General features: G+C 41.9%; 1 protein-coding gene across 1 annotated transcript in view; it reads right to left on the bottom strand.

Annotated features, from left to right (window-relative positions):
* Positions 1 to 8,215: 8,215 nt before the first annotated feature.
* Positions 8,216 to 27,728, bottom strand: part of UBR4 (ubiquitin protein ligase E3 component n-recognin 4) — a 3,959,899-nt gene continuing 3,940,386 nt past the window's right edge. The window contains 1 exon segment of the mRNA XM_044087073.1: positions 8,216 to 8,383. Within this exon segment, the coding sequence (XP_043943008.1) occupies positions 8,216 to 8,383 (168 nt within the window).

Genomic DNA, 27,728 nt, shown 5'->3' with positions numbered 1-27,728 from the left:
TATAGTCAAGGTAAAGGGGCACAGCTGGAGAATCTGTGTCAGCCTTTCCCAGGAGTGTCTGTGAAGTTGTATAAATACTTATCTCAAAGTGTGTGTGGTGTGTCAGCTACCTGGGCAGGGACACGAACCACTGGTAGGACAGAGAGGGTACTGGAGGTTAGCTTGCCAGCTAGGCTGAGATATGGACTCTATAGCTGTGCTAGTGGGGAGTCTTATTGGGGACCTGGAGAGCAAGGGAGCAACCAGCCCCAGACTGACTGTGATCTCTGTGTGCACTTAAGGGAAATTGTACTTTACTGTGTGTATTTGTTATCATTTCCTCTTATATGAGACACCCTCTCTGGTGTTAGTGGTGAGGATTGAGGCTCTTGATTGCTGGGCCAGGGCACAGTCATCACAATCACATACAAAGTGAACAGGTGAGTCAAACTCGCCTTAGCAGTAAATGTTCAAATACAGGGATTACATTTGTAGTATCATTCTCTACATGGGAATTGGCCATACATGGACAACTGCTCATACAGAGTGACTTCACAGCTTTGGGCATTTCTGAAGTGGGAAGCCTGCTCCTCAAGTCAAAGACATTAGAAGCATACCTCATACAACAGAGACAAAGTACAGTTGTGTACACTTACCAGAAATGAAGATGTTCGAGTGTATTTCACTGTTGCAGTCATCACATTTGGGTTATCTGCTTGCAGTAGCCCTCAGTCAGCTTGATTAACAAAGTCTTGGGTCCTGCGTCAGCTGCTGTCTCTTCTTCTGTGACGTTAGGTCATCAGGGGTATAAAACATGCAGCTGATGCCATTACATCAGTTTTTCTTATAGATTCATAGATTAATACTAAGCTAACTGCCCTTGCAAGCCATTTTAAGCCTAGCCAATTATCCCTTGTGAGACTCAAACCCTGCACCTTGTGTTTGTAAGGCAAACACCTTAACCATTAGGCCACCCTCCCAACCTTGTCTTATTGCCCCAGATGTCAGGTGCCCCCCAATGGGAAGCAATTAAATATATATAAATACAAGGTTATACCTCCAACAAAAAAGCAAATACACCAAAAAGCATAGTAAATGAGAGTAGAGGTATAGCCAAAATAAGACAGGGGGCTGGAGGGAGGGTAACCAGGACTGCAACAGTGAATACACTCGAACATCTACATTTATGGTAAGTGTACACAACTGTACTATGTTCTTCATGTTTCACTGTTGCAGTCATCACATTTGGGTAGATTCTCAAAGCTAAGGCTGGGAGACCACAGTGGCAAAGCCAGTTATGGATTCAGAGAAAATTGGCAAATGGCAATGCTTGGTGAAAGTATGCACAGAACCCCAGGTAGCATCTTCTAGGATTTTCCCTGGTAGGGACACCTCTGAGAAAGGCTGCAGAGGTTGATGCAGCCCTGGTTGAGTGGGGTCTGATCCCCTGTGGGATAGGGTTTTCCATGGTGCTTATAGCAGAAATGAATGCAATGGCCTATACACACTTAGAAATGGTTTGCTTTTAAACAGCCTTCCCCTTTGTCTCTGCAGCAAATGCACCAGCAGCTGTTCAGATTTCCTTTGAGGTTTAGTCCTGTCCAAGTAGAATCTAAGTTGTCTGTGCACATCTAGGGAGTGCAGTATCCGTTCCCCTTTGCTCTGTGGATTAGGAAAGAAGGTTGGCAAATCGATGGACTGATTAAGAGCCACAATGGATACCACCTTGGGCATGAAGCAGGGATTGGTTCTGAGGGACACCCTGTCCACATGAAAGATGATGAAAGGCTCCACTGCCATAAAGGCTGTAATTCAAACACCCTTCTAGCTGAAGTGATTGCTAAAAGGAAAGCTGTTTTCCAGGAAAGGAATTTTAAATCTTCAGTAGCAGCTGGCTTGAAAGGAGGAAGAGTGAGTTTCTCCAATATAAAGTTAAGGTTCCAGGCTGGAGTTGGAGCTCTCCTGGGTAGTCTTAAATATTTGGCCCCTCTGAGGAACTGCCTGAGCAGTGGATGAGAGAAGAGGGGAGGGTTCTGTGTTATAATGTGCTGAAATGGCTGAGGCGTGAATTTTGATGGAGGAAAAAAAGACAGGCCCTTGTGAAGCATCTCAGTTAAGTATTGTAAAATCTGAGGTAAATTGGGCACTGCTGTGTTTATACCTTGAGACTGGTTCCTGGCATAGAATCTTTTCCATTTTTTAGCATAAGATTTTCTAGTATTAGGCCTCCTTGCCTTTAAGATGATATCCATCACTGGTTTACTGAGGCATGGTAAAGGACAATTTAGGAAAATAGGCAGGTTGCTAGGTTCAGTGTTTGAAGCCGAGGGTGCAGAATCTGGTTCTCCAACTGACACAAGGTAGGGCTCTGAGGCAGGTGCCATGGGGCCAACAGTGACACACTGCACAATAGGGGGTACCAGTGTTGGAGTGGCCAGTCGGGAGCAATCAAAATCGTCCTTGGTTTGTCTTGTTTGATCTTTAGTAGTACTTTGGAGAGCAGAGGCAGAGGTGAAAAGACATAAACTGATAGATTTTTCCATCTGAAGGACAAAGCATCCACTTTCCATGCTTGTTTGTGGGGAGTCCTTGTGCAAAATTTGTCCAATTGATAGTTCTGGGGGGAGGCAAACAGGTCTATATCTGGGCCCCCCCATTTGCTGGTCAACATGTTAAAAATCCTTAGTTCCAGTTTCCACTCATGTGGGTCCATGAGGTTTCTGCTTAATCCGTCTGCCAGTGTATTCAGTTTTCCTGGCAGGAATTGAGCTTGTAGATCCCACTTGGTAGCTCAAGGCTGTGTTCCACAATGCCAAGGTTAGTCTGCAGAGGGGTAAGAATGGGTACCCCCCCTGCTTGTTTATGTACCACATAACAGTGGTGTTGTCCGTCTTTACTATTAATTGTCCTGGAAGAATGCGGTCCTTGAAGGCTGTCAGAGCATTCTGTACAGCTAACATTTCTTTTTGACTGATATGCAGGTGCATTTGACTTGGGTTCCATTTGCCATGAATGCACTTCCCTGCCAGGTGAGCACCCCATGCATAGTCTGATGCGTCTGTTGTTAGGGTTTGGGTGGCAGGGGGTAGTGTGAATGGTAGTCCCTTGTTTTGGTGGCAGGCCTCTGCCCACCAAAAGAACTCTAGGCGTAGGCAAGGTATGATAGGAATCATTGCTTCTAGATCCTGAGAATGTTGACTCCATAGGCTTTTTAGGTACCATTGTAGTTTCCTCATATGCAGTCTTACATATGGAATTAGAAGAATGCAGGAAGCCATGAATCCCAAGGCTTGTAGTATTGCCTTGCAGATAGCAGGGTTTTTGTGGCCACTTGTTTGAAGTACTTTGTCACATGAATTTGTTTCTCTGGCATGAAGAAAGCCATCTGGGAAGTTGTATTCAAGCTTGCTCCCAGGAATATAATTTGTTGACAGGGTACCAGGTGTGATTTCTTTTCATTTATGGTGTACCTCAGACAAGTTAGCAACCTTTGCACAAAGGCCAGATGATTCAAAAGCATGTCCTAGCTTTCTGCCTGAATTAGACAATCGTCCAGGTATGGGTATATTTGAATATTTCTTTTCCTGCAAAATGCAATGACTGGAGCTAGGCACTTTGTGAATATCCTGGGCGCAGTAGTTAAGCCAAAGGGCAGTGCAGAGAACTGATAGTACGTGTAGCCTGCTTTGAAGAGTAGGTATCTTCTGTAAGATTCCCTGATTGGAATGTGCAGGTATGCTTCCTTTAAATCTAGTGTTGCCAACCAGGCCTCTTTGCCTAGCATAGGAAGCAACTGGTGTAGTGTCAGCATCTTGAATTTTGGAATCACTAAAAAGGTGTTTAGAGTAGACAGGTCCATGATAGGACGCCATGAATTGTCTTTTCTGGGTACCAGGAAAGGTCTTGAGTAGAAACCTTGTCCCTTTTCCTCTTCTGGTACCAAATGAATAGCCCCTATGCTTAGGAGAGAGAGTACTTGCTTTTGGGCCTCTGCCCACTGATTTGGGGGTAGATCTGGCCAGCCGCTTGGTGTTGGTAATGTGTGGAAGTGAAATCTGTATCCATGGGACACTATTTAAAACCCATTTGTCCTGGGTAATGAGTTCCCAGTTCTTTGCATGAAGAGCAATTTTTCCCCCCAAAGGGGCAGCCAGTTGAGAAGTGCTTGGAGGTTTTAAAAAGAAGTCATTGAGACAGTTTACCATAGGGGGAGTTTTATTACTCCCAGATATGGAAGTGGAGGCCCCCCAGGGCTTAGTCTTGTGCGTACCCTGGGACTGAAGCCTGGGTGCTCTGCTGGATGAATCTGGGTTTGGACTGAAGGTCTGGAAGAGGCAGGAAAGGACCATTTCTTAGAAGGTCAATGCCTACTAAATACTGGAGGTTGTACTTGTAAAAAACTTTTAACAGTTTGCATAGATTTAGCTTTTTCCTCCACCTTTTTAAGAACTTCTGCTTTGTTGCCAAACAGGCGGTCCTGATTTAAGGGAGCATCCAGTAATTTAGCTTTAACATGATCTGGCAAGGATTGCTCCTTAAGCCAAGCATGCTTTCTAAGTACAGACACAGTTACAGCAGCCCTGGAAGATGCCTCCAGTGAATCAAAACCACATTGCAAAGTATGTTTTCCAACTTGTTCAGCAGAATGCATTAAATCCTGTAAATCCTTACTTTCAGCACAAATCAGGAATCAACATAATTTTCTGTTTAAGCAATCCAATAATATGCTGCTGATACTTTAACATATGAAACTGGCAGTTTAGGGCCCTAATAGCCGAAATTGTAGAAGTGTATACCTTCTTACCCCATCTTTCCAGCGCCCTAGAGTCTCTATCAGAGGGGGTAGGATTTTTGGCAGTAGTAGCTTTAATGCCCTTGGGTCCCTGTGAAATGGTCTCAGCATCTGCAGTAGGATTTTTGAAAAGGAACTTGCGAGAGTCAGGAACCCTGTAATATCTATCAGGTTTGCTGGGAGCAGGAGGTAAAGTGTCAGGGGCCAAGCTAGATTCAGAAAAAAGCATCAACAACGTCTAGTAAATTAGGTATGGCTAATGGCCTGTGCTGAGGCAGGAATAGGAAATCCCCAAGTCTCTTTTTAGAATCAGAGAAATCCTGACTTTCCAAATGAAAATGCTCCCTGAGAGTGTGCAAGGTTTCACCAAAAGAGAAATCCTGGGGGGGGCAGAGGGAAAAGAGTCCTCAGCATCAGAATCCTCATAGGTAGTAGATAAGGGTAAATCTTGGTCATCAGAGGAAACAGAAATTTCAGAATCCTGTTCAGAAGTATCATAAGCAAACTCAGTCCTAGGTCTCTCAGAGGGGGAAGGTTGGCTTCCCCTGATTAGAGTAATAAGGTCTTCAGACATTCTTATCATTTGTTTCTTAGGAAAGGATGCCTGACCATGTGGTCTGGGTGTCAGTTTTCTAGGCATGGTTCGAGTTTTAGGCCTTGAAGAAGATGGCGTCAGTTTAATATGCAAGTCAGTAGGCCTGAATTCACCCTTAGAAGCCGGTGCCTGCACAGCGGCTCCAGACCCATCAAAGGTAGTGACATCTGCAGGTTCAACAGTGGAAGCATCTCGCGGCATACCGGACTCCGAATGGGTCTCTGTAGAGGTCTGCGAATCTGAAGTAGCGGGTATCAGGGGCTGCAAAAGTGCCTCACTGAGTACTGGTGAACTGGCGACCGGCTTAGGAGAAGCATCGTCGGCAGCTTTGGACCTAGGCGGCCTGTCTCTGTCTTTATCTTTGTGTTTTTTCAGAATGCCGGTAGTCGGATGGCTTACCGAAGACATACCAGGATAATTGAACTGATCACCAAAATATTTAGAAATGAACATTTACCGACGACGCATAGTTCAAGGTTTAAATAAGGCACAAAACCGACAGTGAGGTATGTCGTGGTCAGGGCCTAGGCAAGGAATACAGTACGAATTAAAATCTTTATGCGGTATTTGCTTTCCACAAGAAATACAATTATTGACTTTTACTGACATCTGCTTAGAGCAAGAAAACGTTTCCCCAACGGGGTACTTAGCTTTAGTTGAAGACTTTGGTTCTGAAACTCGAAAATGAAAATTTCAGGAGTCAGCCGACCGGCACTTGCGAACTGCTTCGGGCACCGCATGGCAAGAAAGACTGATGTAATGGCGTCGGCTGCATGTTTTATACCCCTGACATCACGGAAGAAGAGACAGCAACCGACGCAGGACCCAAGACTTTGTTAATCAGGCCGACCGAGGGCTACTGCAAGCATATAACCCAAATATGATGACTGCAACAGTGAAACACGAAGAACATCAGAGTACACCCATCTTGATATTTTTATTTTTTTTGTGCGTGTGACCGACAATTAAATTCTAACAAGTGTGCCTGTTCTGGATTGCTGGCAGGGAAAAAGACCGGCACCACTCCCAAGTATAAGAAACAAGCTCTCCCAATACACATGTTAGAAGAGGCCATGTGGTGCGGAAAGAAGGAAGTTCTAATCTCTGAAGTCTCCAAAATGTGGGAAAAAGGTAGTGACAATTATGGTGGACAAAAGGAGCAATGTGTTAGAGGGCATGCTCAGTAGATACTAAAGGTGCAGTAATGGCATTTGGAAAAGTAATGCCCTATTGTATTTGTAGTATCAGCAGACGTATTTCATGTGTAGTATCTTACATGTAGTAAGACACTTGTGACACTGATAGCAAGCAGTTTGCTACAGTTTCAGAGTAGGAGAGATTTTTTTTTTGCCCCTCAAATTAGAGTTGAGGAGGGGGGGTTCCAGATGACCTAACTACAGTACTAGAAGAAGGGAATGAAGTCTGACAGTCTATACTATAGCAGAGTACCCTATGTTTAAACATCAACTATTATGATGACTAGCATACAGCTTTAATATGCCTGACAAAGGGGTCACTGCTGCACAATCATTCACTGTAGATTAGAAGAGAAGTAGGATCTCTGACCACATGCCTAGCAGGAATTAGCATGCTCTGCAGGACTGCAGTGGTAATTACTTTTACAGCAGGGACCAAGATTACATTGCCTTAACATGTCGAAAGAAATCTAAGTGGTCACTTCTCAAATAATCTCAGCTAATGTATTCATAAAGAAAGGTCCTACACTGCTGCTGTTTATGTGACACACAGTTTCTCCACTGTAATAATATCAGAAGAAAATACAACCAAGAAGTACTTTGACATTGTTCTGCTTTGGTTCCCAGGCTTAACGGAGACAAAGTTTGTGTTACTGAAGTCTCTGGTACTGGGCATGTAGTACATTGGCTAACTATACACATATACTGATTGCAAAGCCCTCTCCTTTGCTTTGTGACTTAGAGAAATTACTGGCACAGTTAAATGGCTTGGTTAATTTAATAATTTCAGAAACCAGTTTTGGCACACAAGATTGAATTAATCCTTAAGGAGTACCAAGTGCTGATAAAAAATAAAGTAGGACTAAACTACCATTACTGTCTGCAGCTCAGATATTCTGCAAGTACATGTTTAGTGAAACAAGAAATGTCTGCTTCAAAGGGTGATACCGTTAGCCTTTCAAACAAAAAGTTAAAGTCCATGGTGCACTGACTAGTTTCTGAGAGGGCCTAAGGTGGAACACTACTTTCAGAAATAACTGCCATATAATCAGTAAGGGGCGAGTTCACAGGGAGATGTGTTGAAAAAACATTAGATGCACTTTAATTGCTGCATAGGCTATGTCCTTATTAAACAAACAGACAAGGCACCCAAAGATCTTCTCTGTTGAAATTGCAACTGGTATGAAAGAATGTGTACATTATGAAGTATGTGAGCCTCTTGCAATATGGCTAGCACTTCAGGAAGGAACATATTGTACTGGAGGACTTTGGTTCTAGCTTCCAGGCAACTAAAATGAAACTTCTAAGTCTCAGGTGAACCAGTGCACCCTTCCATGATGGGTTAGCACAGTGCAGGTGTCTGGCATAATGAGGGACTCTACCTTCTTCAAGCCAATTTCCCGTGGTGAGTGGAAGCCTGTATCCACATGGAGGCAGCACTGTGTTCACCTGTTGTAATGTGAATTGCATATCCCCCTGCTCAGGGGCATGGGTTAGGTCATTACAAAATGCCTTCATTGTTACAAGGCTGGCAAGGTAATCAAACACCCTCTTAGATACCTCTTTGTTCCTCTACCTTTGTGCTTTTCTCCACCAGCTCATGTGTGTAATGATTTGTTCCTTTATTAAATACAGTGTTAAAGTAAAAAAGTACTAACCAGCCACATCAAGGAATTCGGAGAATGACTCCACAGGCATGAACTCTTCTTGAAAAGTTTTCAAGGCTTTGTCTGCAGCCTCATATATGGGTATGTCATTATTTCGTATGTACTCTGCCAGAGAGTAGGACCAGCCTCCCTCGGTATTACTGGTAGGTGCTTTCTATAAAAGACCAAGAAAAAAAATACATTCAGCATCTTCATTTTACGAACAGATTCTAATAACAATAAATACAGACTTCAAATTCTACTTTCCTAATCTCATTTCTTTCTTATCAGCACTAGACAATAAATGAATTGAGATGAAGCTATTACTTATCTGTCATCAGACTGCATACTAAGAACAAAGGCAAGAATTCTCACCCTATGAACAAACATTTGAGAACTCTGGGAACAGGTTACTATGAAGTACAGCCTCAATCGGCATCATGGCAAGCTTCTGCGGTATTCTTTACTGTGGAACTCCATGGCTAAGGATGAGATATGCATGTTACTAGCTGCAAATAAGGTAGCGCCTTAAGCACCATTCCAGTCTGTTTACTCCTTAATGTGTTTGCTAGTTAGTACGCAAGTCTGCAACAGTACTTGGAAAGTTGATGTAACCAAAGATCTCTGTAGCCAAATTCAAAAGATTGACAAGTGTGAAGACAATGTCACTAAAATAACGCAACTTTGAAATGGGTGTAAAAGGCGATATACTATAACTTAAAATTATTCTTACAAGTATGCAAAGCATTTGCACGCAGCTCTGCTACTTAAATCTTATAATCCTGAGATCTCCCAACCTAGGGACACTGAAGTAAAGTCCTAGTTCCTGAGCGCTACCAGTCTTTGCTAGAACTGGACTATTCTACATGAGCAGGCAGGGTACATTTATGTTGCAGAACCTTTAAGTGAGTAAGCCAATTTGGCTATCATAGGATGTCCCACATCCCATCAGTGTTTGCTCGGGGTGTACCTCTCATGCTCCCTTCATCACTGCCTGATGATGGGCTAATGAGCATCACCTCATAAGCAGACATCAAAGAAAAGGTTTTGCCTGATTAACTTAACATTCTCCTGTCAGAAAGGAATGATCATATGAGGAGCACTGCTGCTGGTCCCTCTATTCGGTGCTCACCACGTCACCTTCGATGACTGGACTTGTAGGCTTCATGTTTTTCTCCACCTCCTGCAGGAGGTCAGGTTGAAGCACTGGCACTCAGATACCAAAGACTGCCACAGTGCATACCGTGGCTGATGATTTGGAGTCCACAAAACACTTACTGAGAAATTTTCCCATAACACAGGTCAGGGCTAGCTATCTGGCCCCATGCTTTCTACTGATCTCTGGGTCATTCATACTTAAAACGTAAGGACTAATAACTTCATGGGAATTTTTGGCTAGGCTTCTACAGATCCTCGCGGATCAGTAACCTAGAAAGTACCTATGACATCTGAACTGTCTCTGTGAAATACCTAAAAAGTTCTAACAACAATCGGCTAGTACTTTCTTCTGAACAAGACTTAAAAACGTAGACATTAAAATAAATAAATAAAATAAAAAGGGCAAACAAAGAACACTGCTTTCCTGTATTAAACTTTGTGAGAAGTGCTCCCACCTGTTCTTCTCCAAAGCTATATCTACCTTGTGTGTTTCATAAGGCTGAAGTGCAGCGAGTCAATCGATGGGTTATGCTGCATTTACTAGTAACTATCTGTACTGCAACCAGTTCCTGCAGTCCAATATGAAGTTTCTGTGGGCAACATAAGGCTACCTGCTTTTTTCAAGCTTGCTAAGTTATGACTACACCCCCCTCAATAAACACACACACACACACACACACACACACACACACATCCTACCAAAGAAAAACTGTGAGCTGTAGGGGAAATCAGCAACCTTTGAAAAAGAATAGGGTTTTAATTTATCACATTCAGTCCTAAGAGCAGATCAACAGTTGTGCTAGCTCCACTACAAAGCAAGACACTACAGAGACCACTGAATCCTAAACCTGGACAAGTTAACTGCAGAAATGTCAGCTGCCAGAAAATTTGACATGCGAAAACTCTCTCACTGTAATCTATTTCCTGGAAAAGGCTGACAGGCAGTGACAGCTAATGGACTGCTTCTAGCATTACACTATGAAAAATAGCAAGATTTTCAGAATCTAGTGCTGATTCTAAAAAAAAAAAAAAGAAAACTCAAAAGGGACTTGGAGAGAGAGATAAAATTTGAACTCTTGCCCCAATAATCAGCATCCACCAGACTTTTTCCAAAGTGGAACATGTACATGTCAACTTAAGGAGAGACAAACGAAACCACAAAAAACCCTGCCATTTCAACTAGTCCAATTAAGTTGAAACAGCACCTAAAAAAGGCTTTATATATGTCTGTGTGTCTCTCCTCTCTGACAATCAACCCTGAGCTTACTGTATTATGGGGAAACATCTGCTCCGTGAACGTAATGAATTCAGAAAAGAAAACTGATTCTGCAAAACTGGGTTCAATGAAACTTCATCCATTCAACTTTGTCCTGACAAAAACAAATACTATTATGTGTATCTAATATTCTGGCACAGCCTGCTATAAATGCTAAACATAAGGTGTTGAGCAAGTCAGATGCACAACATCTGGAGCCAATGTCAACATACCAGTCAGCTCTGGTGAAGAAGCAAGTGCCAGGGAAGGAGCGAGTGATGACAACAAAACCTAGTCCACCCTACAAAATGAAGGAGATGAGATAACATCCATTTTAATTTACACCTACAGAAAGACCTCCACATTATACACTTACAATCCACATCAATGGTGGTTGTGAAAGGACCTAACAGACCAAAGTAATAGGGTGGATGGGAGCTTGTATATAAAACATGGGAGATCCCTCTCTGAAGGATGTCTACTTACTGAAGGCTTCGTGAAATTTAAATAGCATGTAATGGAAGTTATAAATGTCCTAAGTAGTCTCACATTTCGGGACGAAAGCAATTAACATTTGCCGCTTGTTACAATAAAGATTCGACAGACAGTTGTACATGGTGCCTCTGTGTTTAGTGCATCAGTTTTTGGGTTTCATGTTGGTTCTGAGTTTGGATTGTGTGACTGTCAATTTCAACCACCATGACTTCCGTGGTTGTCGGGGATGCAGCTACAAATGCAGTGAGAATAGTTACTGACGAACTTGCACAGAATATGGTTAATTTAACCCAGCTATTACTTTCACAACAGACTTCCAACCTGCCGAAGAAAATGAATTGTATTAGATCACAAGAGTTGTTTTCTCACAATGATCTATTGGATGAATTTTTGGGACAGCATACACTGGTTGGAGTCGTGTCTAATTTGGGATCTACTGGAGTTGAACAATTTGGATCTGTGGGGCTGACCGAAGACAGGTACACGATGCATAGGAAGCTGTATTCACAGCTGGTTTGAAAAAAAGATGAATAACTTTTCTAGCAAGCCTAAGACATATGTCACTTAAGCAGTCATTGGACAGCTTTGAGAAAAAATGTATTAAATATCAAAAGTTTCAATAGCAGAATATGTACTTTTTGGAATCAATTAAAATGAAACAAGTGTCAAAAGTTTACGTTATTGGAAATACCTTGCAGAATTAGCTGAGAATTCAGATCTACACAAAAATCTTTTAATACTTTTGATCGGGAGGGCTGTGAGCTTATGGATTTCCTAATGAAATGCAACCATGGACCATTTGGAAATGGAAATTAAGGCATTGAACTAGGCAATTACTAATGAGATCTTATTTTTAGCAACTATGAGCGACAGTGTGCAACAAAGTTTGTACATGAAAAGAAAAAAAATTAACAGGGACCAGAATGACTACTTGGTTGGGAAGCCCTATCCGAAACCACTAATTTCAAATAGTTTCGGGCCAACAACGAAAATGGTGGTGGTGATGAATTTACCAAGCAAGCTCCTAAAATATGTCTATATCCTCCCCTTTGAAGAAACTACCCTTGAGGAGGTCAGAGAGCTTTTGAACCAGAAACGAGAGTTTCAACAGCAGCAAAGGGACTGTCACACTCCCAACCTGTCCAATGTGAATCAGACGTCAACCAGTAGGGTCAAATATTGACAGTGATGGACAGTCGATGCAGTGACTGACAAAAGAGGAGATTTTTAACTGTACAATTACAGTGACTGTGTTTTTGGGTCCCAAGGTGGCCGAACTGTTATCTAAAGCTTTCAAATTTGTGCTGACACAAAGAGCTAGTATTGCTGGGACTATAACTGAGCTTAAATTGTTAGGAAAATGAATTTACAACTGACATTTAAGGAAGAGAGGAGGTTAGTTTCTTTTGATTCCTCTCTACATCAGAGTAGTATTTTTAACCCTCCTTTACATCCTTTGTTGATTTTATTTGAAAAACTTTGTGAATTTTACCTGAGAAAGGTACTTGATTGGCCACGGGTTTATGGGAAAATACAATCTGACAAAATGTGACTGAAGTTTACTTAAAATGTGCTGTAATACAAATCTGAGAGTTATGAAACTGGATAAGGGAGAGGGTAGTTATCAGGGTCAAACAAAAAAACTTTTCCAAAACGGACTACAATCTCCTGAGAGAAGGTATAAACAGCTTCACACCCACCTTCCCTTCAGTTGCAGCTAGCACTAATGTCCAAACCTACACCAAAAATGATATAAGCACCTACACAGCTGTATGGACTCAGCAATACCTGACAGGACCAAATCATCTTCCTCAAGGAGAAGTAAACCTGTCTGGTGGATAGCAGCAATAAACCAACTCTATAATAAAAGAACAAAAATGTTGTCCAGGACCAAGAAGGGGCAGTTGCCAAGTTGGAAGCAATCTCTTTTTTGTCTGAACAAGCAAATAAGGTCACTGGTGAAATCCTCTAAGGCTAACTTCCGAGTCCAAACTGGCCACATCCATTAAGGACAGTCACAAGACCTTCTTCACATACATCCGCAGTCTGAAAGATAACACCCAAATCTGCTCTGAACTGGTAGTCAATAACACCACATACACAAATGGCATACACAGAGCCAACCTGCTGGCAGACAGGTTCAGTGAAAACTTCACCCCCCCCTGTCCCTCCCCATCAATAAACCAGGACCTGCCCCCCTCCCTTCATCACCAGGGAGCAGGTGTTTAATGCCTTCTCAAAGGCAAAAAATACAGTCTCCATGGGACCCGACAACATACCTGGCTGTATCCTACATGAACTCGGGCATGAGTGCTCAGCTCTGTTAGGCACACTACTCAACCAAAGCCTGAGCACCGGCTTTGTACAAGCCAAATGGAGGACAGCCACTGTCATCCCTCTACACAAACGTGGAGCACATACTGATCCAGGCAATTATAGGCCCATCAGCCTAACTAACCCGATCTGCAAGGCCAGGCCATGGAATGCATCATCATGGACCTTATAAACAAGGACATTGGCAACCTCCAAACGCTTGACCCCACACAGTTGATTTCATCAAAGGGAGATCATGCCTGTTAAATCTGGTCAACTTCTTCAAAGCAGTCTCCAAAGCTATGGATGAGGGGAAGACGGTGCACACCGCCTACCTTGACCTAGCCAAAACCTTCTACACTATTCCTCACTCAGGCATAATAGAGTAACCCTCCCAGCTAGGCATCAACCTGTATGTTACCATATAGTTAGCTAACTGCTCAACGACAAGAACCCACTCAGTCAAAATAGGAGAAGTCACCTCTAGTAGTAGTGTAGTGTGACCCAATCATTGGTCTGGGGGCCTCTACTGTTTGGGATATTACTTTGCTGAGGTGCAAGCCAAAACCAGTGGTCTGTGGCTGACCAAGTTTGCAGATGACTGCAAGCTGGGCTCTGTCTTAAATTCCCATACTGATGTGAACATTCTCCAAGAGGGCCTTACCCAAACTAATGACTGGTGCCAGAAACATGGCCTAAAACTGAATACCAAGAAGTGCATTATCCCCTTTGAGGAAAATGGAGTCCCCACTAATTATCACAGTAATAATGTACTAAGCATGCAATCAGTCGTGAGGGACTTGGACACCCAGGTTGATGATAACCTGACATTTGATCACCATGTTACCTCCATTGTACAGAAGGCTTTCCACATGGCCCACCTCATAAGTATGGGTATTTCATCCAGGAACAAGGAGGCCATAACATCTCTGTACTCCTCTCTTATCAGACCCATTTGAGTACAATGCCCCCTTCGGCATGTACTTTGTATCAAGCATATGCAGCAGCTGGAGAGACCACAGTGGTTCCTGACCAGGAAAATCCAGGGTCTCAAACACCTATCCTACACAGATAGGCTAAAAGCCCTATCCCTCTACTCAGTCTCGTACTGACTGCACAGAGGTGACCTGTGTCTGGCATACAAGGCCATCTCAGACCCAGCACTGATGGAGTTTCTGCATATCCGTAAGCCAGACTCCACTCGCGCAACCAGCATGCAATGCCTCAACCTGGTCTGCGACATTAATAGAACTTGTCGGGACAGATCTTTGCCCCAAAGACTCCTCCATCTATGGAACAAACTCCCTCTCCATGTCAAGCAGAGTACCTCTCTAGTCCTCTTTAAGAGAAACCTGGACTAGATGGGAAACAGAAAATATACTCCTGGGATCCCACCTGTGTTCTTGCTGGACAGGGGAAACAGGTGCTGACTTTGTGGGAACATGGGAAAACTTTTTGGCTAGGTGTACAAGGGCCTATGGGCCAATAGCCTAGTATCATCCTATGACTCTATAAAAGTCCCAGCTCAACCCCACCCAACAGCAGACTTTTCTGGGATGCAATCTGGACACGTCTGCCACACACATGTTTATTTATTAGAAGTTCACCTCCCTAGCCAAAGAGGCCCTAATGCTTTCCAGTGAGGATCATTGCTCACCCATACAAGCTCTCAATGGACTGGGACTTATGGCTTCCAGCATCCTAGTGCTGCCCCTCTCCAGATTACACATGAGAAAAATACAATGGTATCTGAAATCAGTATGGTCCCAGCACTCTCATCCACTAGATACCAACATTCTCCTTCCTTGCATCAAGAAAGAACTCCTTTGGTGGAGCAACCAGGTTGTATTGACCCATGTCTCCCATCACAACAGCTCTGCACAGCCAATTTCTCTTTTCAGATGTTTCAGACTGGGGAGTGGTCTGCCCATGTACTAAAAAAAACAAAAAACAAACATCACCTTAAAGGACATACAACACTATGGTGATGTGGTACATAACCAAAAATGCACAAGGCCTGGCATCTAGCCTCTCAGATGAATCTTACTCTTACAGTGTTGTACATTCCCTCTCAACAGAGAGTTTTAGCAGACTCTCTAAGCAGGTTCTTAGAGGACCATAACGAATGGTGACTGAAGACAGAGATGTTCAAACCTCTAACTCTCAGATGGGGGGTCTCCATAGAATGGTCTCTGATCGGTTTCCACTTTTCTGCACAAGAAATGTCTTCTCCTTCCAATGGGCAGGGAAGTTCCTTTATGCATAAAACCTCCACCTCTGCTCCCAAGGCTCATTTTAAGTCCAGAAGGAATATACAAAACCCCTGCTTCTGGCACCTTTATGGCCAAGAAAGCACTGGTTCAAACTCCTGTTTCACCTATCAAAGGGAAATTACTGGAGAATGCCTCCAAAACCTGACCTAATCACCCAACAGAAAAGCCAACTACTTCATCCCAATCTGATCTCACTCAGCCAAACCCTATGGATGACAAGATTTTAATGCCAACAAGACAACTTTTCTGAAGAGGTGGACTGATTCCCATAAGGAACCAGGAAGCTTAACACCGGAAAGTCTTACACTGCTGGCTCCTAAGCTCAAACAACTTCTAGTGGATACACCCACAGTACTCCAACACTTGTGTGACTTATAACATTCACACAGTTGGCCTACTCTTTCATTAAGGTGCACTCATCTATCACTAATACTTGCCTACCTTTGGAGTCCCCTCTCATGTCCAGGACAGAGAATAAACTTTTCCTGAGGGGAGTTTTACACCTTAACCTGCCAAGGAAACTGTAGATCAATGTGTGGAAAGTGTAGATCAATGTGTGTATGTCCTTTTAAGAAGCTATACAAGGGCTTGCACAAGTGTACATTGCTAAGCACGTGCGAGCCTGACTGCCATTTTGTACTTAGTAGCCAGAAAGAGCCCCAGTTTCTCCAGTTTGTATCAGAGAGTCATCTAGTTAGTTTTGGAGTAATATACACAAGTGGATCATCCCTTCTGCACATATAATTTGCAAAAAAGTTCAGAAACAAATTTCAGATTATAAAACTTGTTTAAATAATTTCTTATTAGCAAAATATTAAATGAAGCATACAGAATTCTCTAAACGATATGATCGAAATATTCAAATTACTACAGAAAATGTGTGAAATAAAGCCCGAATTGCATAAAATAAATAAAATAAAAGGAAACAACCGTGTTTTTTGCTAAGCACTTATTTTTCGTACTCATTAAAGCTATCTGAATTTTCAGAAGTGTATGAAGTGTTTGCATGTTTGTGCAGTGTTACAGTACAGTTATTTCGCAAAGTCCAGTATTTCAAAAAGTTTACTGCACATCGGAGTGTTACTGCAAGCTGCAGAGATGCAACTTATTCATATATAATTACAACAGCCATATTTTCAGTGTGTTTGGGCATACTTTGCTGGCATGGCAGACGGATTTCAAAAACCAGTGCTACTTGTGTTTGATACTAATACTGCAGAGAACTGGAGTGTGTTTGAGGAAGAGTACATTTTCATATAGGCTGCATTTTCTAATAAGGATGATCATACAAAGGCATTTACTCTACTTAATTTAGCTGGGTCAGAAGCCATTGAAAGGGAGCATTCATTCATGTATGCACCTGCTATCTTTGCAGGAGAGGGGGAAACAGTCATACTCTTGCACTGGCTGAGTCGAGAGAGGACCCTGAGTGCTTAAAACGCAAATTTAGAGGAATGTGTAATCCCCATAGAAATATTACAATGGAGGCGCATTTTATTTTACATAAGGTATCAAAAGTCTGGTGAAACATTTGCAGCATATATATAACTGATTTGAGAAAAGGCTAAAACATTCAGATTTGGTGATTTATGGGATGAGTTGATAAAAGACAGACTTGTATGCGGTATTAAAGATGATGCTGTGAAAAAGATTTTGCTTTGTGACAGTGATTTAACTTTGAATAAGGCCACTGAGACTTGTTAGATATATGAGCTCACAGAAAAGCACACAAATACGATTTCAAATGAGAAAGGCATGCTTCCAGTAACTTCTAAAGCTCACATTGATAGCATGCAGCACATGGTTAAAAGAAACAGGCCCAAGCACATGGCAGCATCTGTAGCCCTTGCAACAATCACTGGTACATCACAGAGCTTTCTAGCAAGTTCCAGAGTTCACACAACCTCAGTGAAGCATAAGAGTCAGCAAACTCAAAGCAAGGGTCAACACCCAATTTCACTGACAACTGTTATAACTGTGATGCTAATCCTAAATTTAAAAAAAGAAACCTGCTCAGCTTTTGATCAACAATGCCACAAATGTAATAAATGGAATAATTTCAAAAGATTTGGTAAATCAGTAGGCAGACATTCTTTTATTAAAAGGGAACAGTTTAAGAAACAGGTTGATCAATTAGAAAGCTGTGACATTGGGTCACATACTTTTTATGTTGATGGTGTGTCAGTGCTAACACCAGTGCTAAGGGAAATAGTCAATGCAGTAGATTTATGGGCAAAGCATGAAGTATTTTGTACTGTTCGGATAAATGGCAAAGCCATAGAGCTCAAAGTTGATACTGTCTTAAAGTGTAATGCTATGTCTGCAGAAACATTTGCTAGAATATGTACTGGTGAAAGCTTGAATTGGTTGATTGTGGTGGTGAAGAAATTCAGACAGAGGGCTCAGTAATGCTTTCATGTTACTCTGCTGGAAGAAGATACAACTTATTACTTTATGTGGTCAAGAGGCATGTCCGGCCATTATTAGGGCTCAGAGTCAGTTTGAAAATGGGACTGCTTTCATTTAACAAGGAAGTCCACCATGTTAGCTTAAAAGACCACTATTCTAATTTTGCCCAGTCTATTTTTCTACCTATGCTGATCTTTTCGAAGACAAACTAGGCAAGCTTCCAGCTGTGTACTCCATGAAGTTAGACCCAGATGTCAGCCCAGTTATCAGGCCGGCCTGAAAACTTCCAATAGCTATGCAGAACAGAGTCAAAGCCGAGCTAGACAACATGGTGCAACAAGGTGTGATTTGTCCAGTCGCTCGTTACTCATAAGAAAAGCTCATATGACATCAGAATATATAATGATTCACAAGATTTGAACAAGACACTAAAAAGACCTCATCATCCAATGCATACAGTCAAAGTCGTCACTGCACTTATGCCAAATGCCACTGTTTTTTCTGTCTTAGATGCAAAGAGTTCATTTTGGCAAACTTTGCTTGACAAGAAATCTTTGTTGCTCACCACTTTCAGTACTCCATTTGGAAGGTACAGATTTCTGAGAATGCCATTTGGGATAAATTCTGCAAGTGAAGTCTTTCAACATGCAATGGAGCAAATTTTTTCTGGGCATCCCTGTGCTATTATAGTTGACGGGATACTAGTAGGAGGTAATGATGAAGATGAGCATGACAGAAACCTCAGAAAAGTTCTGGAAAGGGCACGCCAAATAAATCTTAAGCTGAATCCACAGAAATGCAAATTCAGGCTACGCAAAGTCCACTTATGTCAGTCTTTTCTTTACCAGTTCAGGCTTATAACCAGACCCTTCTAAGTAAATAGCCATTCTCAAGATGCCAGCTCCATACAATGTTCAAAGCCTTGCAATGTTTTCTTGGCATGGTTAGCTATAAAGGCAAGTTCATTCTAAACTTGAGTCAAGTATTAGCACGGCTCAGAGAGCTAACACGTAAAGATGTATCCTGGTCATGGTTAGAGCAACACCAAAGAGCATTTGATGTCCTGAAATGGAGAATTGCCAGTCCACCTACTCTCAGATACTATGATGTCCATAATCCAGTAACTCTCATGTGATGCTTCGAAATTTCGTCTTGATGCAGTCATTTCACAATAGGGTCAACCTGTTGCCTATGCGCCCAGTACCCTTACCCAAGCTGAAATGTTGGAGGAACCAGAGTAAGTCTCCTCTTTGCTGGATTAGAAGACCCTTCTTTGGTGCAGTGAGGAGTCAATCATCTAAGTATGGGAGCACACAGAACTCTAGCAGTTGGAGATGAGCTGCAAATACTGCCATGCACATGGTGAACACCCGGGTGGGGGGAGGGGGGGCTGTGGTGAGACCAAAGGGCAGCACTAGGAATTGTAAATGATTTCTCCATTTCTGTCCAGGAGACAATCTCCTTGATTGCCTTAAAATCTTGATATGATATTAGGCATCCTAAAGGTTTATCCAGAACATTCAATCACCTTTTCTCAGAGACGGAATGGACTGAAACTGTGACCATCCAGAACTTTTGCTGACTGACAAAATGACTGAGGTGACAGAGGTCCAAGATGGGGCATAGGTCACCTGTCTTTTTACGGAACTAAAATGAACCGGGAACATACTCCAAATTCTAAATGGTTTAGGGAACCTGTTGAATGACTTGTTTTCTAACAGCTTTAAAGACCTCTGTTCCTGTGGATTCCAACTGATTAAAGTGGTATTGTGGGAATCCTCTTCTTTAAAGGAGAAGAAAGGCTCTTGCATTGCCTCTTGCAATTATCCATAGCACCCAAGAATCCAAAGTGATGGCCTGCCAGGCTTCAGGGTTCAGGGATAAGTACCCCCTGACTGGCTCCAGAGTCCAGAGAGAAACCCTTGATTCTGCAGTTGGCCCTTAGCTCTAGGATGATGTCCACGCAAATTAATCCCTCCTCTGCCTCATAAGAACCTGTCTGTAGGAGCGTCCTGGTTGAACCTTTAAGATTTTCTCTACAGTTCTTTACCACATCTCCGATTTCTAGAGAAAGTTCTCTTGCATCAGCATTCAAAACACTTGAGAGTTCTGGCCAAGCCCAGAGAACAGGTGCTCTCCATACACTCTGCTCCACCCACACCTCTTTTGGCTGTTGCATTGCACTTTCCACTTCCTCACCAACACGGACAGTCAGCTTCCTTTAGCTTGGAGCTGTTCAACATACATTCCCCTATGTGATTTCAACCAGCTTCCTGAAGCCTAGTTGATGTAAGGTCCTAGGAAACAGACATCTAACAGGAGGCATTTACATACCACTCTGAAATCAGTTACTTAAGACACAGACCTGGACGACTGGGATAGTTCCGCAAGATCCCCTTTTGAAGGAGTCACCTTTGGTGGCATTTTGGAATCAAAACAGCAAGGGGGTTGGTCCACTGACACACCCTCTCCTGAACAGTCTGTGTTCCTCAAGGCTTTTGGAGTTTGCTTTACTACATCCTGGGTACCTCCACCTGCTGATGCACTTGTAGACCTGGTAGCTCAGTAGGTTTGTAAGGATTCTGTTATGATGGACCAAATCCCTAAAAAGGTCAGAAAATTTCAGTTGCACCTAAACACAAAGTACATTGGAGTAAGTGTCCCACTGTAGATGCCACTGGTGCTGAGGTAAGGGTCCCCCCTGTAGACGCCACTGCTGTGGCTGCAGCCACTAGACAATTTCTAAATGGATCGAAAAAGATACAGAAGCAGAAGATGATAAAGGTAAGAAAAAAATAAGACAAAGTTAACTCTTCAAAGATGGTGACTAAACATGATGTAGCACTTTTCTATCAAATGAAAATCAGAGTCCTCAAAGGCACAACCATCTAGGATCAGGCAGCAAATGAAATACGGAGTAGTTTGAGGAAGACATGATATTATGGTCAGAGGAGGAGTCAGAACCCTGGCTAAACATCTTCTAAAGTCACCAAGGTTGGATCTGATAACCCAAAGGTTGAACTGAAGAAAAAAAAGACATCAGATTAATACATAATCTTTTCCTCATATCCCCAACAGCTCAGTATTATTTCTATGCATCTTGCTTGGCCTATCAGGTTTTTTTTTGGACTAATACTACTACTTTCTACCATAGGAGGATCACCCTCTCCCTGAGCCTAGCCTAGCCCTGTGGTAAGAATTTCTGTGTTCTAGAGATTCTACACTGCCATTACTTCCAATCCAGGCATCAGTGTGTAAACCATGAGCAGACTTTGTTTCATCCTTGGACATGTGCATCCATTTTTAGTTGCTTAGTGAGGTGCATTGTAAAGGACACTTAATGCTGGGCCCAATAAAGGTGGAATGAAGTTGGACTACAATTCTCTGGACCTTGAAGAGATACCAGGCAGGATAATATTTGCAAGGCAGATGGATAACTCAATTGTGATAGTGATGAGGTAAGTCAAAGGAGAATTTATTATCAACACAGGTAACCAAAGTCTCTAATGACTGGCTCAAACTTAAGTAGAATTACTATTTGTTATGTGGTGGTGATGGAAGATTTAACAAGGAAAACTATACCGCGTCACTTGGTACTAAGGACAACCCATTAGCGCAACAAGCATTTGTTCAGTCCTGCCCTTATTAGAGGAACTAAGTATCACAACAAGACAGGGGACCACCACCAAAGCTGAAATAATCAACAAGATTAACTATAGTCACTCAATATCAGAAAAGTATATGCTAAGGAGGAGGCGGACCAGGAAAGAGCCCAAGAGAACACATCTGGTCATGTTTCTGTCTTTTGAAAATAATCCTGATTGCAACGGTGTGGGGGTTCGTAGAGAAAACATCCCTGACCTTAACAGCATGGTTTCTATCAGACAACCAATTACCTAGTCAGTGAACTCAGTATACATTAATACTAAGCTAGGAAAATTTACCAATAAGTCCGATACAAGGGATAACACTGAGGGTCTTGACAAAGTCCAGGCCCTGTTAACTCATTCTAAGGACTCATACAGGTCAGCCAGACAAGATCTGTACTTTACAAAGTTAAATTGGTGTGCATTCAGGAATACAAGTTTATCTGCATTATTGCTGACTTAGTTTAGCTTTGTGTTCCATGACCTTGCAGATACCAGTGACACTAACAGGCCTGTAATCCCCAGGGTCAGTAAACAGACCACCTCACTGTAAGGGCACCACAACAGTTTTCTCCACACTTTGTGTATACAACCAGTGGAGAGAGAGAGACTGAGGAGATGATGCCAGGCTATTGCTAGGTTGGACTTATGTAGAAATCCAGGAATATGCATCAGGATCCATAGAACTGGCACATTTAATTTTTAGAAATTGTCAGGAAGACTTGGTCAAGAGCAATTTTAGGAGAGCTGGTGTGATAGGCAGACAAGAAGGTAGGTGGGATGAAATTAAGACAATCTGCCCATTAAAAAATTTGCAATATCCATTGGGTCAAAGAAGAAAATACCATATAAGATCATAATAGAAGTTAATTCTAAATTTACTAATTTAGCTGAGGAAGTTTCTTGTACATTCATAGGTAAGTACTAGGACAGCGAGCCATTTCAAGCCTAGCCAATTTCCCTTTTTGTGCTCAAAATAACCTATACCATTTGGTTACACATTGGCTTTACCCATCCCAGGGTTGACAATTACATATTACCCCAATGAAAATAAATGGGATCATTCCACAGATAATTTCAGGGGACCTATGCATGGGATAAAGCTCTAAGGAGCTGCCTTTGTCCATCAGTTAGTACAGGGACAGTCCTGAATTAAACTTTGTTTTCCATCCATACATCTAAGTTGTGCCTGAATAATGAACAGGAATGAACTTTATGTGGACGGGGAGTCTATTCCACAGCAGCAGTATCCTCTGCGAGATATACCTGCCCTTCATCATCTCTTATGGTCATCTTCTGAACTGATTATAAGTTTAAGTTACAGCTGGCCTTTTATTTCCTAGCGGCAGTTTTCATGGACTTATCACTCTTAAAAACTCTTTCATAATGATAAAGTGGAAATATTTCACAGATGGCCAAGATAGCTTGCTGATGAGAGTGTTTCACCATGTGGGATTAGTTTGTTTTATACCTGATATCATAAGAGCAGAGCAGTTGCAGGATAACTCAAATTCTAGAAGACTGACACTTCTGGAGGGAGTAGGAGGATAATATAGTTATGTGCATTGGTAGTTACGTGTCCACAAATCTCCGAGCATATTTGTTGTTGATCATATAAGTTTTCCAGTTTATATATTGTTAATGAAATTGCCCATAAGAAAAAGTTATTCTGCACAAAAGTTAATTTTCTACATGGTTAAGGTATTACGCATGCTGTGAAAGGGTCATAGATGTGGTTCTATAACTGGCTATTAACTATACTGACAATTTTACTATTACTGGGATTTCAACCTGTCCCAGTTATATGTTATGTAGAATTTGGCGAGACACAGTGGTGTTATGAATAATATGTATAATCCCTTACTGATGGAGTTGACTGTATGGTAAGTGTTGTACCCTAGAACTAAGGAACCTCTATCACAACACAAAAAGTTCCTGTAATTACATAAATGCTGATGTATTTGGAGGTATGGAAATCCTCAATTTCAGACATTTTGTTGTTGAGGGTTCCAGTATTGACCACCATTGTTTTAATGCTACCAAGAATGTCATTTACTATGTTGGAATGTCCATTAGGTGAACTCTTCCCAAAAGGAGGACTATAGGGTTTGCAAGAGTTTTAGCCAATTAGCGAAAATCAAGGGATAAAAAGTGCAGGCCATCCCTGACAGAGTTTGGGGGGGTGGAGGTGGTGTTTGATCATTTCAATGTATGCAGAAACCTACTGAGTGCCTTAGAATTGTATTAGTTTAATGGTCAATGACTTTATCCTTCAATTTAAGCATCATTCTTGGTGAGGGAAGAATGTTGCTCAGTGCCAAGATCTTGTTTTTTTTTTGAAGGGATGAGAGGAGAGCTCAACAATGTATCTATACATCTCCTCCAGCAAGCAATGCTGAAGATTGCTGACCCAAACATTGTCACCTACAAGGCTGCAAACACAACTTGGGTTGTGCAGGGACAAAATATCCCTTGTGACTACTTAATCCTAGCACCAGAGAAGCAGATATCACCATATCCTTTGCCGTACTGGCAACTACAGTGCGTCTGACAATACAGTCACGTATGGATAAGACCTTTCTATAATGTGACTTATGAGACCTTAAGAATACAGGCTTGCATGTCAGGTAATTCCTAGTAGTAGAACAATGACAGCAGGTGTATGTGTGGTGTTACTATTTTTAGCAGCACGGCTAAAATAAGCTAGAAGGATGCCAAGGAGGCCTAGGGAAGGACTCGCTTACCGTGCCAGCATATGTTGGAGTGATGCTGTGGTGCTGCTTACTGACGAGTGAAAAAGAGGGGGTACCCCTCCAGTTAAGACAAATAAATGCAGCTCTGCTTGGTGGAATCAGTGTATGTCAGAACAAGCAGGCCTCCTCAGGGCAGCTCGTCTAACAATGAGTATCACATTTCACTACCACTAGGTGAGAGTCTAAGCAGTGTCATGCAATGGCAAATGTAAATAAAGATGAAGATTCCCAGGTGTGAGGCAATAACAATTTGGCATTTTTTGGGGGAAGGCCTGCTCTGGGCCAGGTGCTACCCCTCAGAACCTCTAACCGACTGCACCTGCTCCCACAAATCAAGAGTTCATAGAAGTTCAATGTCTATGAGATGTGAGCCTTTTACACTTTTTAACTCTGGAAATAAACTGGTCTGACGATCCTTTTCAGCCAAGTACAGGCACATACTATAAGTGAGACAACTTACACCTATACATTTTGGTTAAACTTCACTACATAAAAAAATCTGTGTATGACACTTCTCTAGGATAACGCATAATACAATCATGTATATTAAAATACATTAAATCAGAAACAACTAATTTCATTAAAAACCCTGGCACATTAGTGTACGTGGAAAACGTATTGCTTCTGAATGAAAAAACAGACATTCTATTACATGTAGATGTGAAATATGTGCATGCAATATCATATAATGCCACTGCAAGTAGCTTGTGACATTGTAGCAGAGGGAAAAACCCAAGTTCCTGACCTAAATCACCAATAAAAGTATAAATGCCTTCAACAAGCAATAACATCGTGGCCTAATGGTTAAGGTGTTTGCCTTACAAACACAAGGTGCAGGGTTTGAATCTCACAAGGGATAATTGCCTTACAAGGGCAATTAGCTTAATACTAATCTATGAACCTATGACTTCTTAAGACTAACAGCATTCACTGCAGACAGTATAAATATATACATTTTATAGGTTAATTAGTCCAAAAAGTTAGATCCTATAAAGCTAGATCCTATAAAGGCCAATATGCCACAGTAAGTACTGTCTGTAGCACTCAAAGTGATCATAAGCAATACATACAATATTTTTGCCTGCACAGTGACCACTAGGTAATTGTGAACAGCATCCAAGTACTGCATATAGATCAGCAAAAAAGGCACATAGCAGATAAGACAGAATGATTCCTTAAGCAAAACAGATCCCTATGTAGACACTTTGCTAACACATACTATCAACAGTAGTCATAGCAGAAAATGACTATTTCAGAGCAAACCATTTCTAAATCGATAGGCCATTGCATTCATTTCTGCTATAAGCACCATGGAAAACCTATCCCCCAGGGGATCAGACCTCACTTCACCAGGGCTGCATCTACCTCTACAGCCTTTCTCAGAAACGTCCCTACCAGGGACATCCTAGAAGCTGCTACCTGGAGTTCTGTACATACTTTCACCAAGCATTATCATTTGCCATTTTTCTCTAAATCCAGAGCTGGCTTTGCCACTGCAGTCTTGCAGGGCCTTATAACTGGTCCTAATGCTATCTAAATACCTCCTCCCAACCACTGCTTTGGGAATCTACCCAAATGTAATGACTGCAGCAGTGAAACATGAAGAACATAGTACAATTGTGTATAATTACCATAAATGTAGATGTTGAGTGTATTCACTGTTGCGGTCCTGGTTACCCTCCATCCAGCCCCCCTAACTTCTTTTGGCTACTTTCCTTTATTATGCTTAAAAGCTTTTTTGGTGTATTTGCTTTTTTGTTGGAGGTATATCATTGTACTTTATATTTAATTGCTTCCCATTAGCGGGCACCTGACATCTGGGGCAAGAAAAACTGATGTAATGGCATAGGCTGCATGTTTTATACCCCTGACGTCATGGAAGAAGGGACAGCAACCAACGCAGGACCCAAGACTTTGTTAATCAGGCCGACTGAGGGCTACCTGCAAGCAGATAACCCAAATGTAATGACTGCAACAGTGAAACACGAAGATCACCATTGTGTTAGCACGAAACAGGAGTGCTGTGTGAGAAGCAAAGCTGTAAAAGTGGAAGTGGTGCATACTGCGCATTCTGCAGTAATGAATACAATTTAATTTAAGATAAGACTAGTCGGAGTAAGATGCATAGGTTCACAGACCACTGGGAAACCTAGCTCAATTTTGTATCTACCTCAGTGTCTCAACTGTAGGCAAATGGAGACTGAGGGAGTCAAGCCCTGTACTACAGAAAGTAGTTCATTATCAGTTCACAGTCCTAATCCTCTACACAAACGTCTGGCAGGATTAAAGGCCCACTCATGTCTTTGATTTCTATTAACACAGTTACTTGAGTTTCAAGCCTTTTCCTACAGACTATAGTTGCTTTTGTAATTGCTCTTTCTGCAGTAATTAGCTTTAATGATAGTCTGACTGCAGTATGGCAGTGGTTTGTATGGAATTTGCTCTTTTACTGCAAGTGGTAGACACTATCACTCATACAGAAACCTGAGAGTATTTAGCAAACAGGAGGATTCAAATGAAAAAAGCAGTACATTTCCTTTTAAGATGGTGCATGATGTTCTCTGGTATTTTCTATATGCACATATTGAAGATTTTTGTTTTTAGTATGATATAAAAGTCCATGTAAATTATGGAGAGGCCATATTTCAATCCAGTGAGCCCATACATTCATGGCTATAACCCTTCCTTCCTCACATGACCTAAAATCAACATGCTGGCAAGAGACTTTCAACTACTTCACGGACCTACACTTTTGGCAAGATATGAAAAGGAAATGTACCTTAACATCCTTTTCAACCAATACCTCTGTGTTTTTGACAATTGTTACCAGATGGATATGTGATGGAAGTGCTAAGTGGCTGAGGTGTGCTGAACAATGTGACTGCATTCTTTTTGGTGTTACATCTGTAGTGTATGGAGCACCAAGACTAGCCTCTGACAAAAGGAAAAAGATAAACATGTTAAGCACCTTCCTAGCAGTGCTTGTGGTACTTAAACTAGAAAGGCCTCCTACCACAAGAAAGAAAGAAAAGGGACAGCATTTTCAACATCCTAAGGTCTGCGGCTTTGCTAAATGTTTGTATTTAACTGGTCTAATATAGGAACTCATGGATTACAACTTTTAGGAACAAGGAAAAATCTAGAACAAAACTTTTTCCTGTTCTGCAGGAAGTACTGTTTGAATGTCAAGAAGTGCTTAATTAGAAGCAAGACCAAG

This window comes from Protopterus annectens, chromosome 1.part1 (assembly GCF_019279795.1).
Source record: "Protopterus annectens isolate FY-2018-M chromosome 1.part1, PAN1.0, whole genome shotgun sequence".
In the NCBI taxonomy this organism is placed as follows: domain Eukaryota; kingdom Metazoa; phylum Chordata; order Ceratodontiformes; family Protopteridae; genus Protopterus; species Protopterus annectens.
This window is presented reverse-complemented; position numbering and strand designations above follow the sequence as displayed.